This window comes from Gallus gallus, chromosome 10 (genome assembly GCF_016699485.2).
Source record: "Gallus gallus isolate bGalGal1 chromosome 10, bGalGal1.mat.broiler.GRCg7b, whole genome shotgun sequence".
NCBI lineage: Eukaryota > Metazoa > Chordata > Aves > Galliformes > Phasianidae > Gallus > Gallus gallus.
The window spans coordinates 11,326,960-11,340,428 of NC_052541.1; the positions used below are offsets into that span (position 1 = coordinate 11,326,960).

Below are 13,469 nucleotides of genomic sequence, written 5' to 3' on the forward strand. Positions count from 1 at the left end.
ATTTGAAGGATTGGAACAAGTGGCAACAGTGCTATTGAAATCTCTGAATCACTTTGCCTTTAATCTTTTAAAGGAGTCATTGCAAAATACTGAATTCTTGAGAAAAGCTCTATGCTCCCCATAAAGTCATAAAATACGCCTCAGTACCCCACGCAGTGTGAATTGCTCCACTTTAATGGAGGATGTATTTTCATTTAGACACTAAAATCCCTTATTATAACCATAAAAAGCCATAAATATCTTATGGAAAGGTCAAAAAGAGGCGCAGTTTTCTGATAACACAGTTTAATTCTTCTACTTCTGTAATACATAATGCTCTGTGATTTGCACAGACTGAACTCCTTCCAAAGGCCATCCTGCTAGGTTCAGTAAGCTGAATTCCACAGATGCATCTTTTGCAGTCTCACCAGACATAATTACAAAAGATTATATCCTACAACAGATATACATACAAGGAAGAAAGCTATACAGTACATGTACTTGTCCTCCTGCCTTCCTCTGTAGGTGTAAAAGGTTTTACACGTTAAGAACAGAAAACACCTAAAGGGCGCATTTTTTTTTAACATGTAGGAAAGAAGCAATTAGACATGGAGCATCATTCTCTTCACATTCAAAGCATGGAATTAAGCCCTCCTTGAATCAATATATTAAAGCTTCTGGACACCACTCTTAGATGTGGTCAGCTTGCATACTGTTAACATATCAAAGGTACGCCCTCAAATCAGTATCTGTTGCTGACTTAAAAAAAAAAAATTACTCATAAGAATCCCTGAGAAGAAATAAATGTCATTTTCAGGTTGGTATTCATAGCATTTCCCCATCATTTGTGGTTATCGGAGTCTGTTTCCTAAAACTTTTCCAGCAACACCTGCAATAATGCAGTCATGGAATAGAACATGGCAAAATGAACTTTTAAAAGAATCCACGAGTCACAGCTTCAAATCTTCCCTCACTGCTCAACTTAAAAAGGCATTTCTAAAAGACACATTTTGATTATCCCCCAAATCAACTTAGATCAGAGTTTAGTGAACGAAAACACAGCAGAAATCCATGAGATTAAAATGCTTGTCTTTTGCATGTTAATCCTGTTATCCTTAGTATGCCTAGTCTAAGGTACTGTAATTATATCGAGTCTTTTAATGAGCTTTATTTTCCCAGCACGTGGAACATACACACAATTTCACTCTGCAGAACAAAGGAATAACTTTATACACTGTAAAGCTTCAAAATCATAATTAAAGGATTGGATATGTAGAGGGAAATTAAAGTGGAAAGTTTTTTTGTGCAGCCCTTTCATTCAGGGCTATTATTTCATTTCTTTTTCCAGAAACAGAGCAGATACTAATCTTCATAGAAATAAAAATAAAAATCTTCTGCTATCATTAAGGATGTTGCTGTTGCTTTCCAGTCCCTCTCCCTACCAGAAGGATTTCTCCAAACCCATTATTAGTGACATTACTATTTTCTTTTTTCTTGCATTGAAATTCTGATCAAATTTTCTGTGATTTTAGCAGCGAGGCTGTGAGAATCTGAACCTTGGATTTTTAATACAGGTGACTCTTCATTAAGAGAGATTAACCATTAAACCAGCCACCAAAAACCACTTAACTGCTCATCACTGAATAAGAGGTCTTAACCCTCCATTGCCTGAAAGTCACGACTGCTGGCTTTTTTCTTTTTTTTTCCAGATACTGATGTGGTTTTGATTACGCTTTAAGAGTTGCCGAACATTTCTTTTCAAACCACTCTCAGCCTTCATGGCTAAAGAAAAGCACAAGATAATGGGACAGTTCATTCTGATTCTTGCTACGATATCAGGCTTCATTTCAGAAAATACATCTGTGATCATCTATGCATTTTTTAAGCCCTTGGGGACCTACACTCACTTGCAATCACAATGTACTAACAACAGGACGAAAACCGTGCAGTAAGAGAAGAAGGGCAAGAGGAGTGTTTGTGATTACCCAAAGATGCAGAGGAATATCTGTATCAAACCTCACTCCATGTTCAATGGAATCAAGTTAGACAGCTCTTCAGCATGGGAAACAAATTAAAGAGTAAATAATCCTGCAGATGCTGTTAGGCCTGAGCCACGGATCCCAGCCCACACTGGGACACAGGCTGGCTCTACACGCAGGAACCAGGGAATGGCAGAGCAAATCCCAGCTCCCCTGGGTACTGTTCCGCATCAGTAGTGCACAGGTCAGCGCCCTACCTTGCTCCTGTCACTCAGGGAAATCTCTCCCTTTCTTTGTACAGAAGTGAATGCTCGCTTTAGAAACTGCTTCTCCTCAAGTTGCTGCTGTCCCACAAAAAGCAGCAGAGCTTCATTGCTGCACATGAACTACAAAATGGCACCCCCAATGCTGTGTTACAGACATTTTTTGCAACGAGGAATTAGAAATTCTTACCAGCTTAAAGTGCAAGTTTGGAAAGAAAAAGTAGTAGAATTACATGAACACAAAGGAAAGCTGCCCTCACACCTTATGTGGGATGTAACACTAAGCACTTTTCACGTCTTCATGGAGGGTTTCTAGCAACATGCAGCACCTCTTATGACTGCCTCACCTAATTCTCCCAGACGAGTTTATCCCACTGTCCATTCCTTTGCCAGACAACTTCAGCCACTTCCCTGGATAAGCCCATCTGTCAGTTTTGTTGTGATTTAAAGCAAGTTTTCAACCTACATTTTGTCCACTTCACAAGCCCACATATGCCTCCCTGTACCACATCAGTAGTTTTTCATTTCACCTATCCCACAGATACTTGCAACATTCCACCCTGCCCACTACGCAGTACATGTTTAGTCCTTGTGGCTCTTCATGACAGACTTCGGTTTCTGCTTCTTTGTTGAGCTCCCTGCAGTTTGTTCAAATTATATGTTCCATCACAATCACAAAAGTTGGACTACTCTAGATGGTGTAAATTCATAAAGCAGTTATCGTAGGCTTAGCCCAACATCTAAACCTAATAGTTCTGCATGTTGATGTTAGAGATTAGCACAGGCATCTTTTGTTCCTTGAAGATTCCAAGGCACTCCACAATGAGGCAGGTGACAGCTCCCACCTGCCCAGGAGAGGCACAAGGAGCCCTGCAGCACCATAGGATGTAGATGTAGCCAGTTCTCCTCCTGACATGCTTACCTCAAAGAGGAGAGCATATGCCTGGATGGAAGCCTTTCCCTGCAAGAAAGTAGAGTGGGAAGGACATACACAGAATGAGGAAGGTGCTCACTGAGTGACAACACACATACACAGGTCCAACAGCAAGGACAAGCTAAGGGTTACTTGCCCTGTGCCACAAACTGCACATGTTCAGCTCAGCAAGCCAACATGTTTCATTTTGTCTCATGCTTAAGGCCCTCAGTTATGGGTGAGGACAAAGCTGTACTGGCAAAACACGCACTGATAAACTGGTACACCACTGATATTATTCGTTCACTGCCCATCTTTGAAAGCCCTACACTTTGAAACAGAAGATCTTCCATTCACAGCACATTTATGCCCACTACAAGTACTTTTGGTTGTTGGAAGTTCTGCTGTCTCTTTACTCAGGCTTAAAAATATTTGAGACTAAAATAAATGAACCTATGAAGTTATTAAAATGAGGGAGAGGTGCCTACAGGATGTCTGATCGTATCGGACTGAATGCCGCACACACTATTTCCACAGTCTTATCTCACAAGAAATGTTCCTTACAAAGTAACAGTGCTGTTAATAGAGTTATTTTATAAACACAATAAACAGCAACAAACATTTCTCATGAGAAGAAAGCAGGCCTTACTGTTTGCTGTATTCAGAGAGCATCTGATATTTTGCATATTTGAAGCTTTCAATTAAGTAGAGAAAAATTTGATGTGGATGTGACAAAGTAAACAGCACTGACCAAATAGCTCCAACCTTCTCCACTAACAAACACATTCTATGCCAGCCCCAGATGATTCATTTGGCAAACTGCTTATTAGTAAAATAATTTAGCAAAATTCTTGTCTCCTGCGTAAGAGACTAACCAGGGTAGAGATGGGAAAGACAGAGATGGGCCACAACTTGCCTTTCCCAGCTCCAGTGCACATGAAGTTACACTCATAATGGAGCTCCTAGATCAGCAATGGCCGCTCAGTAAGCAGGCTGGGTACTGTATGTGCTGACCATGGCACTTCTGCTAGGCTCTGGAGGTATGACAGCCTCCAAATACCTAGACAAAAAGCTTTTGTTTCAGAGGGCCAGCAGAGATTTAGTAGTCAAACTTAAGACCTATTGTGCTGAACATTTTGGCTGGTGCACATACCACCGTGCTCCCACTTACACTTTCTCTGTGGGGAGATTCAGGAGTAAAAATCCTAACAGAAAGAACACAAAGGCCACAAGTTTGAATATATTTTCTAGACAAGACCACAGAATACATCCCATTAATTGTCAGGATCCTTATGTATATATCCATAATGTTTATTTGGGGTCAGATGCCAAAACCCGACCTTTTAAACAGCCCCAGCCTGAGCATACAAGGAAGCAGAGTGCAAGCCAAGTTCTGCAGCAAGTGGTATTACTGCCTCCCTTTGAGGTGCTCAAGCAGCAATTTTTGGCTAGAATGGGACTAAATTTCCCTCTTGCATGTACTGTCTAGCACCTTGAGCTGAAAACATGGAACTGTCTTTGTCACAATGGACAAAAAATAATCTTCAAAACTGCCCAAAAGGCGGTGGGGCAGAGAGAAACAGCTCAGTGAGATGGAATTGAAATTAACTGATACTTCTGTGAAATGGCAGCACTCTGTTAAATCAACTACAGTTGTAGATTTAAAAAGTTTTAGCTGGCTACTGAATTACAGACTGCTTGCCTGTACATCACTACTTTGTTAAAAACCATAGAGCAAATGGCTGTGGTAAGAGACAGAAACAAATAAAGGCTTCAAATCCTGCAGCAGACCTGGCTAAGCAGCAGCTGCAGTCCTAACAGAGAGGTACCCTGAACAGACTGAGCAATGCAGTGAGGTGAGTAAGCAGAATGGAGACGTGTTTGAGAAAGGAGCACACTTCGAGGCCAAACTTCAATCACAGCATAACTTGTGGGATGAAAATCACTCCTCATGCATGTCACTTACCCTAAAGGGCCCCTTAGGGCACCTCTTGTTAACGGCACTGTCAAAATAATTATAAGAGAATGCACGTGTGTGTGTGCGTGCACATGAACTGCTACTCTTTAAACAAAAAGCACTGGACAGCAGAGCTCCATTTTGCTGTTGAACAAGGTGCTCGTAGATACATTAGCTTACACTGCAATTAATCTCACTTGCTAACAACAGGTGTGTTGAAAGACAGCTTGGTCAAACTGGAGAATACATTTACCTCCTCTTTTCTTTTGCTGTTCAATTAGGAAAACATAACAAGACACACAAATTATGGAACCAAACATGTCACACCATCATTATCTTACAGTTGTGATTTACATTTGGTTCTGGAATAAACTACAGCGCTACGCTTCCCGTGGTGCACCTGCCACATCTGTGTAGATCACAAACCCTGGTGCTTTGCTGAATATTAAGCAGTATTTATCATTAAGAATCTCAACTTTGTTTTTGATAAACTTACAGAAAAATCATTCATATCAGTGTATTTCAGAAATGAACAACAGGTTGCTGCAGACTGATGAGAAATTCTGCATCCATTTCAGGGGTAAGGATGGGTCCCCAAATAGAAACGGTGAGAAAGTTGTTATAATGAAACAGTACGTATTATTTAATCTAGCAAGTAACTCATGCGCATACTTTTTACTGATATCAACATGCTGTGCAACCCACGTTAAACATTGAACACAGAGATCCATCCAGGAACTGAAGCTTAATGAAATATTTAATGCTGAGCCCCACGTTAACAAGAAACGTTACAAGCATATATGCACAAGCATCAGAGAAATTGACAGTACCAGTGAAAGTAAACTGCAAGTAAACCCTTTAAACCTATGCCGTTATCTGTTTAGAGAGTTTAGAGAATGTTCTATGGATGCAATGTGGGTGAATTAACGTTTCAAAGACTATCCCAATGCGTACATCTTGTCACAGTGCTGCTCAAGTCTTAAAGTCGTAAAGTAACACATGCTCAAATTCCTCTTCTGTGTTACAGACAGAAGAGACAGGCTAAAGAGTGAAAAACAGCACTCCCACATCTTTGGTGTAATACAATTTCATTTTGCACAGTTTTGTAAATTTTAAACTCCATGTTTGTACACATAAGCATGGCGCTATCTATAGTGCTACAGTTACGCAATATTTTACACAACAGCGCAGCTCCACTGGTAATGTCACAACTTAAAACTTTGTATTCCTTTGTACTGAATGCAGGTGTGTAAAATTAAAATGGCTTTCTGACATTGACATCAGCTTCAATAGGTAACAAAAAACAATTTCTGACTTCAAATTTGAACTACAGCCAATTGCGAATGAGGAACAGTTATTCTCCTCCCTCAAAATAATGTACTTTGATTATTGAAGATCCAGTCCCAATAAATATATGCATATATATTTAGATATTGATTGACAGAAAGATAACAGGAACTCAAAAAGATGTAGCTTCTCAAACCTGAGCTGTAGCATCTGCTCGGGACAAAAACCGCTGGCAGCACGGCACATACAGCTGGCAGTTACTGCACTACCGAAGCCATGAAGGGCAGGAGATGACCCAAAGGGCCAAACCCAACCGCTTTTTTTGCCTGCATTTTGTGGGGGTTTTGCTGGAATAATTAATTCAAGATCGGTACCTGACTTTTAGCTCAAATCAGCATGAAAATATTTAACCATGCCACAACGTATGAAAGGCGCTTTAAAAACACAGATGTGTAGCAAGAAGTGTAATCTAAAGAACAGAAATGTTCTTTAATTTATTTATCAGAAGTATACGTACTTCTATAGGAGTGGACTCTTCGTTACTGAAATCAAAACTAAATGACTGGCTTGCCTGATTGGAAGTGGAATGTCATGCTCAATATTGCAGGAACTGTATTTCAGCAATAACATGAACAGCAAAGAAGCTGAAGCTGAGACATTTGGTATAAAAAGCCCAAGTCTTGCTGCAGCCTAAGGCGGCACAATTTGATCTCAGCTACAGAGAGCCCATGAAATGGCCCAAAATTTGGAATACTTTTTCCTCTTGATGACAACGTAGCCCTCCTGCAGGTCTGGATATGTTTGCAGATACCATTCTCTTTATGGTTCTACATAGGTTGAAGATGGTTCAGCAGTTCAAAGACTTAACAGAACAATTTTTAAAATCAATCAAGCGAAACTCTTACAGTAAGTGTGACATAAGTGAATTTTCCATAACATGAGATACCTTTTGCTTGGTCAGTTTTGTTAAAATAAGCTTTGTCCAAATAAGCTGCTGAAAACTCTGAAGCTTGATTCAAACAGAAATGCAGAATTATATAATTAAAAAAAAGATAAAAATCCGAATTTATTAGCATTACATAGGTAATTGTAAGACTGTATCACATAATACTGCATTAGCCGTTCCTTGAAAGTCAATATTTTTCCAATTTCAGTAAAAGAAGAAATGAAAAAGGCATTCTTCAGTGTATTTTGTCCTAATCATCAGAACAAAGAAAAGCAACGCACGCTGTTAGCAGTTAAAAACAATGCAAGTCCTACTTTGCAACACAACCTGCAGCAAGGCTGCCCACCTCACAGTCCCCGAGCAGAGAACTGAGCCACAATTTCAGTGTTTTAAAACCAAAGCAGAGAAACAGAGCCTCTTGTCTAACATATTTTCCAGCAAACTGCAGTAAACAGAACTGTATTTTCAAAAAGAAGGATAAAAATAGAAACCTATGATCTTTTCCCACCTAGAATCGTATCCTTACAATTAAAGACTATTAGCTGGCATCCCTTTTAACCGTCAAACTCAGACAGTGGCAGTTCTATAGCCACAAAGAGAAGCAGTAAATGAGAAGAACATGTTACTACACTGCATTTGAGAAAGTTTGGCTCCAAGCTATGCACTGATTAATATCAGATCTCCTTCTTTACTTGCCTCTTGACAATCTTGTCACATCTGGCTGACAAATCCTTACAAGCTTATCCAAACCAAGGCAGCCCAGATCATGCTCCGGGAGTAGCTTAGAGGAAGCGGCAACACCAGCCATGCACTGATGTGCCATCATGAAACTAATGAAGCTGACTTCACTTGCAGACTGCAGGAACACGAAGAAACACAACATGCCTCAAGCTTTTTGCAACATAGCGCAGAGTTAGCTCACCAAAGATAAGGCAAACAATCAGCTCGCGAGGTTCAAGAAGCCAAGTAGTTATGTGAATTACAGAAATTTATATATAAATTGCTGCAACAACAATCTCAACTAAACGAGCACACCAAAGTCCAGCTTCCGATCGGATGTGAAAATTGATTGCTGACTGCCCTTAAAGCAACGATTTGTTTTGAATTGAAAAAAACCAGTTCATTTCATTTGCTCTCCCCCACATCCACAAAACCTCAAAGTTGCCTGGTTCTCCAGATTATTCAAAAAAAACCAAATACAGATACATGTTAAAAAAGAAAAAAAAAAGAAAGAAAAGGAGGAAAAAAGAATAGGGCCACTTTTATGCTCAGGATTTTACAGAAGGACAAACCACCGCCTGTATATATCAGCAGCCTTCCCTTGGGTTAGCGATCTGCCCTCTCCTCATTTTTAAACCAAGGATTACACGGAGGACTTGAAGTATTCGGGCAATTAATAAACCAGAAAGTAAAATGCTGCACCTTAAGCACATCTAACAGAACCTTATTATGTCCGAGATGACAATTAAACCATCTCCATTTTTTTTACATAATGGAAAAAATTAAAAATAAATTAAATAAGCATCCTTTATTCTGATGCATTTTACCTCCGAATGAGCTCAATATATATAAAAAAGAAAACAAGGTAATGGAAGACACCCCCATATACACACACACACACACACTCATACACTCTCCCTCTCTCCCCCCTTCTGCCTCCTCCCCCGAATACAAACAGGCTGATCCTAAGAACAGAATTACCGGCCTTATTTTCTGGATGCTAAATAGTCAGCAATAAATTGTATACAAAGGGCATACATTAGGTTCCACTTTAGTGGTAATTTCTAAAGAACTTCTTACTGAAATTATATTGTTGCCTGCTCTCCAGTGCATTTATACGTCATAATAATGATAATGTATCTGCTTAAAGCACTTGAGTCAGAACACATCTGAGTCACAAATCACAGATTTTACTGCTATTAATGTATATTGAGGATTTGTACAATTAAACATCGTCAAGTATTTATGATTTACATGCTACTACTTCAATTGGAAAACAATTACACAAGTGATGGCTCTGCTCACTATAAGCAGCTTGCAATACAGCATTACTTACTGTAGGATAGAAAAGTCATACAGTTGTTTACAGAGCACAGCAGAAAGAAAAACAGATTTTTTTAATACATTTTCCTACTTCCATGGTATCTCTGAGTAATTAAAGAATTGCAGAGTGCAGCTCACTACAGCTTTCATCTCCATTGTTCATTACCCAAAACAACACCATCGCAAGAATTTTTATATCTCCACAGTGCATAACCACAAGTAAAAGTTGCACAGTAAAAACACACATTCACATATAACTGCAAAGAACTTTCCTTACCTCAGACATTCTTACTGTGCTTATGTTTCCAGAGCTATAAAACAGTTTCCCATTCCCTCAGTGAGTTGTACAAAGAAGTACTGGAAACACTCCTGTCTGTACAAGTACTAAGGCAGAACCATCACACGCCTCTTTACTCTTGTCTGACTCTGAGCACCTCAAGGTCTGATGTATGCTCGGGCTGTGCACAGGGGAGTGAAATAGGATCCTCCCCCTTGGTGTTCTCCAGACCTACAGTACGAAGTTGTGTCTGCCTCTCACCTCTGCAGCCGGCTCTCACCTCGCTGCCCCGCGGTGCCGCGCTCCGCGTGCTCCTCCAGTCGCAGGGCAGTCCCCTCACAGCTGGCTCGGAGAGGGCATGACACTCATCTTTCACAGAGATTTGATCAAAAGGAGTCACGGAGGCTTGAGGCACTCCTAATGCAGTGCGAGGAGATTCTACCTCTGCTCTGGCAGCCTAAGTAATGCATTAAATCAATGCAGCTGACCTAAGGCCTATTACAATTTTTTTTTTCCCCTCTCCAGGAGTGCACAACTGTCTGCAAATAAGCTACGAGGTGCTCACAATTAAAAATACTTCTAGTATTAGACAGTTGTTTTGCAAATTGTCGTGGCTGATTATTCTTTCCTTCTTTTAAGCATTTGCAGATCTTAGGGGGTTCATTGAGTGGGGTGTGTATTTGGGTGTTTTTTTTTTTTTTTTTTTTGCTAAAACGTTTTCCCCATCAAATTACTTGTGAGAATTTTATTTCTTTTTATGAAGTTGAAGCTTCCTATTAACAGAAGTGCAGGCCATAAAGACAGGAGAATTACTTTCCAGTAATTGGGCCAAAATCTGTTTTCAGTTATTCAGGTGTTGGGTTGCATTCATGGGTTAGAACAGGATTTTTGTCATAGTCATCTCTCACCTATTTAAAAAACAAAACAAAACTGTGATGAAAACACTTCTACCCTTGTCACTCCTCTACTTTTGCCTCCCATATATTATTTCTTGGCACTCTCCTAACCCAGGAGGAGCTCACCATGCTACGCCCAGAAATACACATGAATAAGTGACATAGGATTCAGCAGGAACCCTTTTAGGAACATACCAATAGGTATATTTTAGGACACTACCTGATCAGATGAATACCTGTAATCCTGTAGAAATTGTAGCAGGAAATAAGATGGCTGTAGGGAAAAGAGAGCTAACGTAATGAATAATTGTTGGGTAATTTGTCTTTTAATCCTATTTATTATTTGGTAGATATATACCCAATGCTTAACGAGATAACCTAATATACATTTTATTAAATACTGAAGTAAATACACCATAGTAACTAGAATGAGGCCATACAAAGCCAACGTGACCTCAGAATCTGGTCCCACAGAGCACGACACAAAGCCTACGCTTTCCCTGAATCCCTGGGCTTCTCCACCCTGCACCTTACATCTCCCACTGAGCTATTTAACAAGACTTGGGAAAAAAAAAAAAAAAAAGAGAGGGATTTAGTTTCACAGTACAGTGTGCCAGATTCTTCTGCCAAAACACACTGAAGTGTATGAGGAGCGAACCACCACCAGCAGCTTGGTCCTCCCCGGCACAGCTCAGGCATGGGCTGCAGGGCCACCCCTGTCAAGATACGAGTGCAGTTATATACACATCACTGGGGGAGGAAATCTCGTCAACAGCAGGACAAAGTACTAGAAATGATGGCCAGCACAGTACTGTTGTGTTGAATGTTTTAAATTGTATGCCTTGTAGAGAAGATGAAACTAACTGTCCTCTCATGACAGTAACTCAAAGCCAAAGGCACACCTCGTTACTAAAATCCTATTTTCTCCTTAATGAAACAAACAGCAGTGTAACCAAGGAGTCTGCTTAACTGAGAATTCTCCAACAAAACTGCAACAAAAGGGCAACGAGTGCCTTTGGATTACCTGAGCTGCCAAAAAGTCTGACTTGACTTCTGAATGATATCCAGTTCTCAGGAAAGCCCTATGTACTAGCTACCTGTCATTTGCCTAGAAGACAATAATTCTTATTAAATTAGCTAACTATCCATAGCAAACAATTTAAGATCAATTCACTTTTTTCTTCCCCTTAATTAATTATCTTCTAACCATCTTTTAAGCATTATTTTCATTGTTCAAGCTTTTTTAATGAATATTTTATGGGAGCATATTCCAGTATGGCTCTTTTTAAACTATTCACTATCACTAATAAGCAGTTTTTCAGCTTTTTACCATCTGTGTTCCTTTTTGTAAAATCCAGCACTCTCTGGCATAATGTGACACATTCAAGACAACCTGTATGTACTGGTTAAAGAAGAACTAGTGTACTAACAGTATTTTCAGCTGATTCATAGTCCAAGCTTGCTTGTACAGAACAAATTATCAAGACGTGCCTTGAAGAATGACCAAAATGGAAATCAGAGACTCCTATAACTCCTCTCCCAGTAGTAAAACTTCATGGAGGAATAGCTTCTTGTGGGGAAAAAAATAAACTTCAGGACAAAGCCTTTGGTTCAGTCTGAGGCTCTGCAATCGAGTTGTCATTGAATATTGTTGGGCAAGTTATTTCAATTTTTTGTTTTGTTTCTGTTTAAATGAATTTAAGTTATAAGCTCCTTGAGGAAACGATGGCATCTGTATTCTTAGGGACACTGCCGAAGACAAAGGAAAACTTCCCCAGGCCTGAAATCCATGACATCCAAATGTCAACACCAAATTCATAGCACAGCAGTGCAGCCCAGAGAGCTGCTTTCTCGTCTTATGTGCCCCAGCCTGTTTTTCCTTCGCCGTGTCTCAGCCTGTGTTCAGGGAGGCAGGAACGTGAGGACATAGGGCAGCTTCCAAGGTGCTAAAACTGCTTCACCAATTCCAGAGTACTCCTAGTTTTCAGAAGAGCTCCCACACATGGAACTGATTACAGACAAAATGCTGCTGCTCTTACCTGATTTTATTATCTGGCATTCTTTAAGAAGTGGTATTAATCATAGGGAGTCACTACAACCAAGAGCGTGGTATAGCATAAGAACACAATATCATCCTCACGAAATTTTTTCCCTGTCATGATTTGGTGGCTGATTCAAGAAAGAGAAGAGTCATATTACTAAGACCATCATAAAACAGATCAAGCTACACATTAAGAGTAAGTTTGCTCTTCACCACTGCTGCTTCCTCCTCTATGCCAGGCAGGCATGAAACTTGCCCAAGCACATGTTGTCCGTGCCAATTCCTTCTACCAGAGTTAGCTGCAAAACAGCACTAAGCTCTGTGTGCTGCCTGTTTAGCCTAAATTCCAAACACATAATACATGGTGAACCTCTTCCTTAAGTCAGTGCTAGCAAACACCTCAGTGCTAATTTAATGGTCTGCTCACTGAGCGCCTTGGATAGATGTGCGGATTAAGCATTTCAGCCCACCAAGACATGAGCTCATAGTCAGCCCCAGGCAGGTCACCTTTCTGTGAGAAAAACCAACGGGACCAGGGGCTACACACTTGTCCAGAACTGAAGGGACCTCAGGGTTTGGGTAAGTAGGAGGGGAAACAGTAAACAGAACAGAGTCTGTGTCAACAGGACATGAACATGGCTGTGGGTCTGGGTTTCAAATGACTTGCAAGTCCAGTAGTTCTAAAAGTTAATGAACTTTTGCATAGGAAGATGAAAATAGTTTTAAACTTTGTGCACTAGGGCACAGGTTATAAGCACTAGTCTAACTGCAAATAGAGCAGCTTAAGGCATAAAGCACTTAAACTTTCTCAAGGTGTGGAAGGTTCAGATGCAGCAGCGCAGCTCTCATGTAAGCAACAGAGAAACCCAGGCTGACTTTGTAAAGTGG

General features: G+C 40.2%; 1 protein-coding gene across 3 annotated transcripts in view; it reads right to left on the reverse strand.

The window, feature by feature from the left end:
* The window catches only part of BNC1 (basonuclin 1), a 71,103-nt gene that overhangs the window by 10,285 nt on the left and 47,349 nt on the right, over positions 1–13,469 (reverse strand). The window contains exon 1 of one of the 3 annotated variants that reach the window (XM_425076.8): positions 9,645–9,811. The exons of the other annotated variants lie outside the window; for them this stretch is intronic. Coding sequence (XP_425076.2) covers positions 9,645–9,653 — 9 coding nt within the window. The 5' untranslated portion in view covers positions 9,654–9,811. Of the gene's footprint in view, positions 1–9,644; positions 9,812–13,469 lie in introns of those variants that run through there. 3 annotated transcript variants of the gene reach the window in all.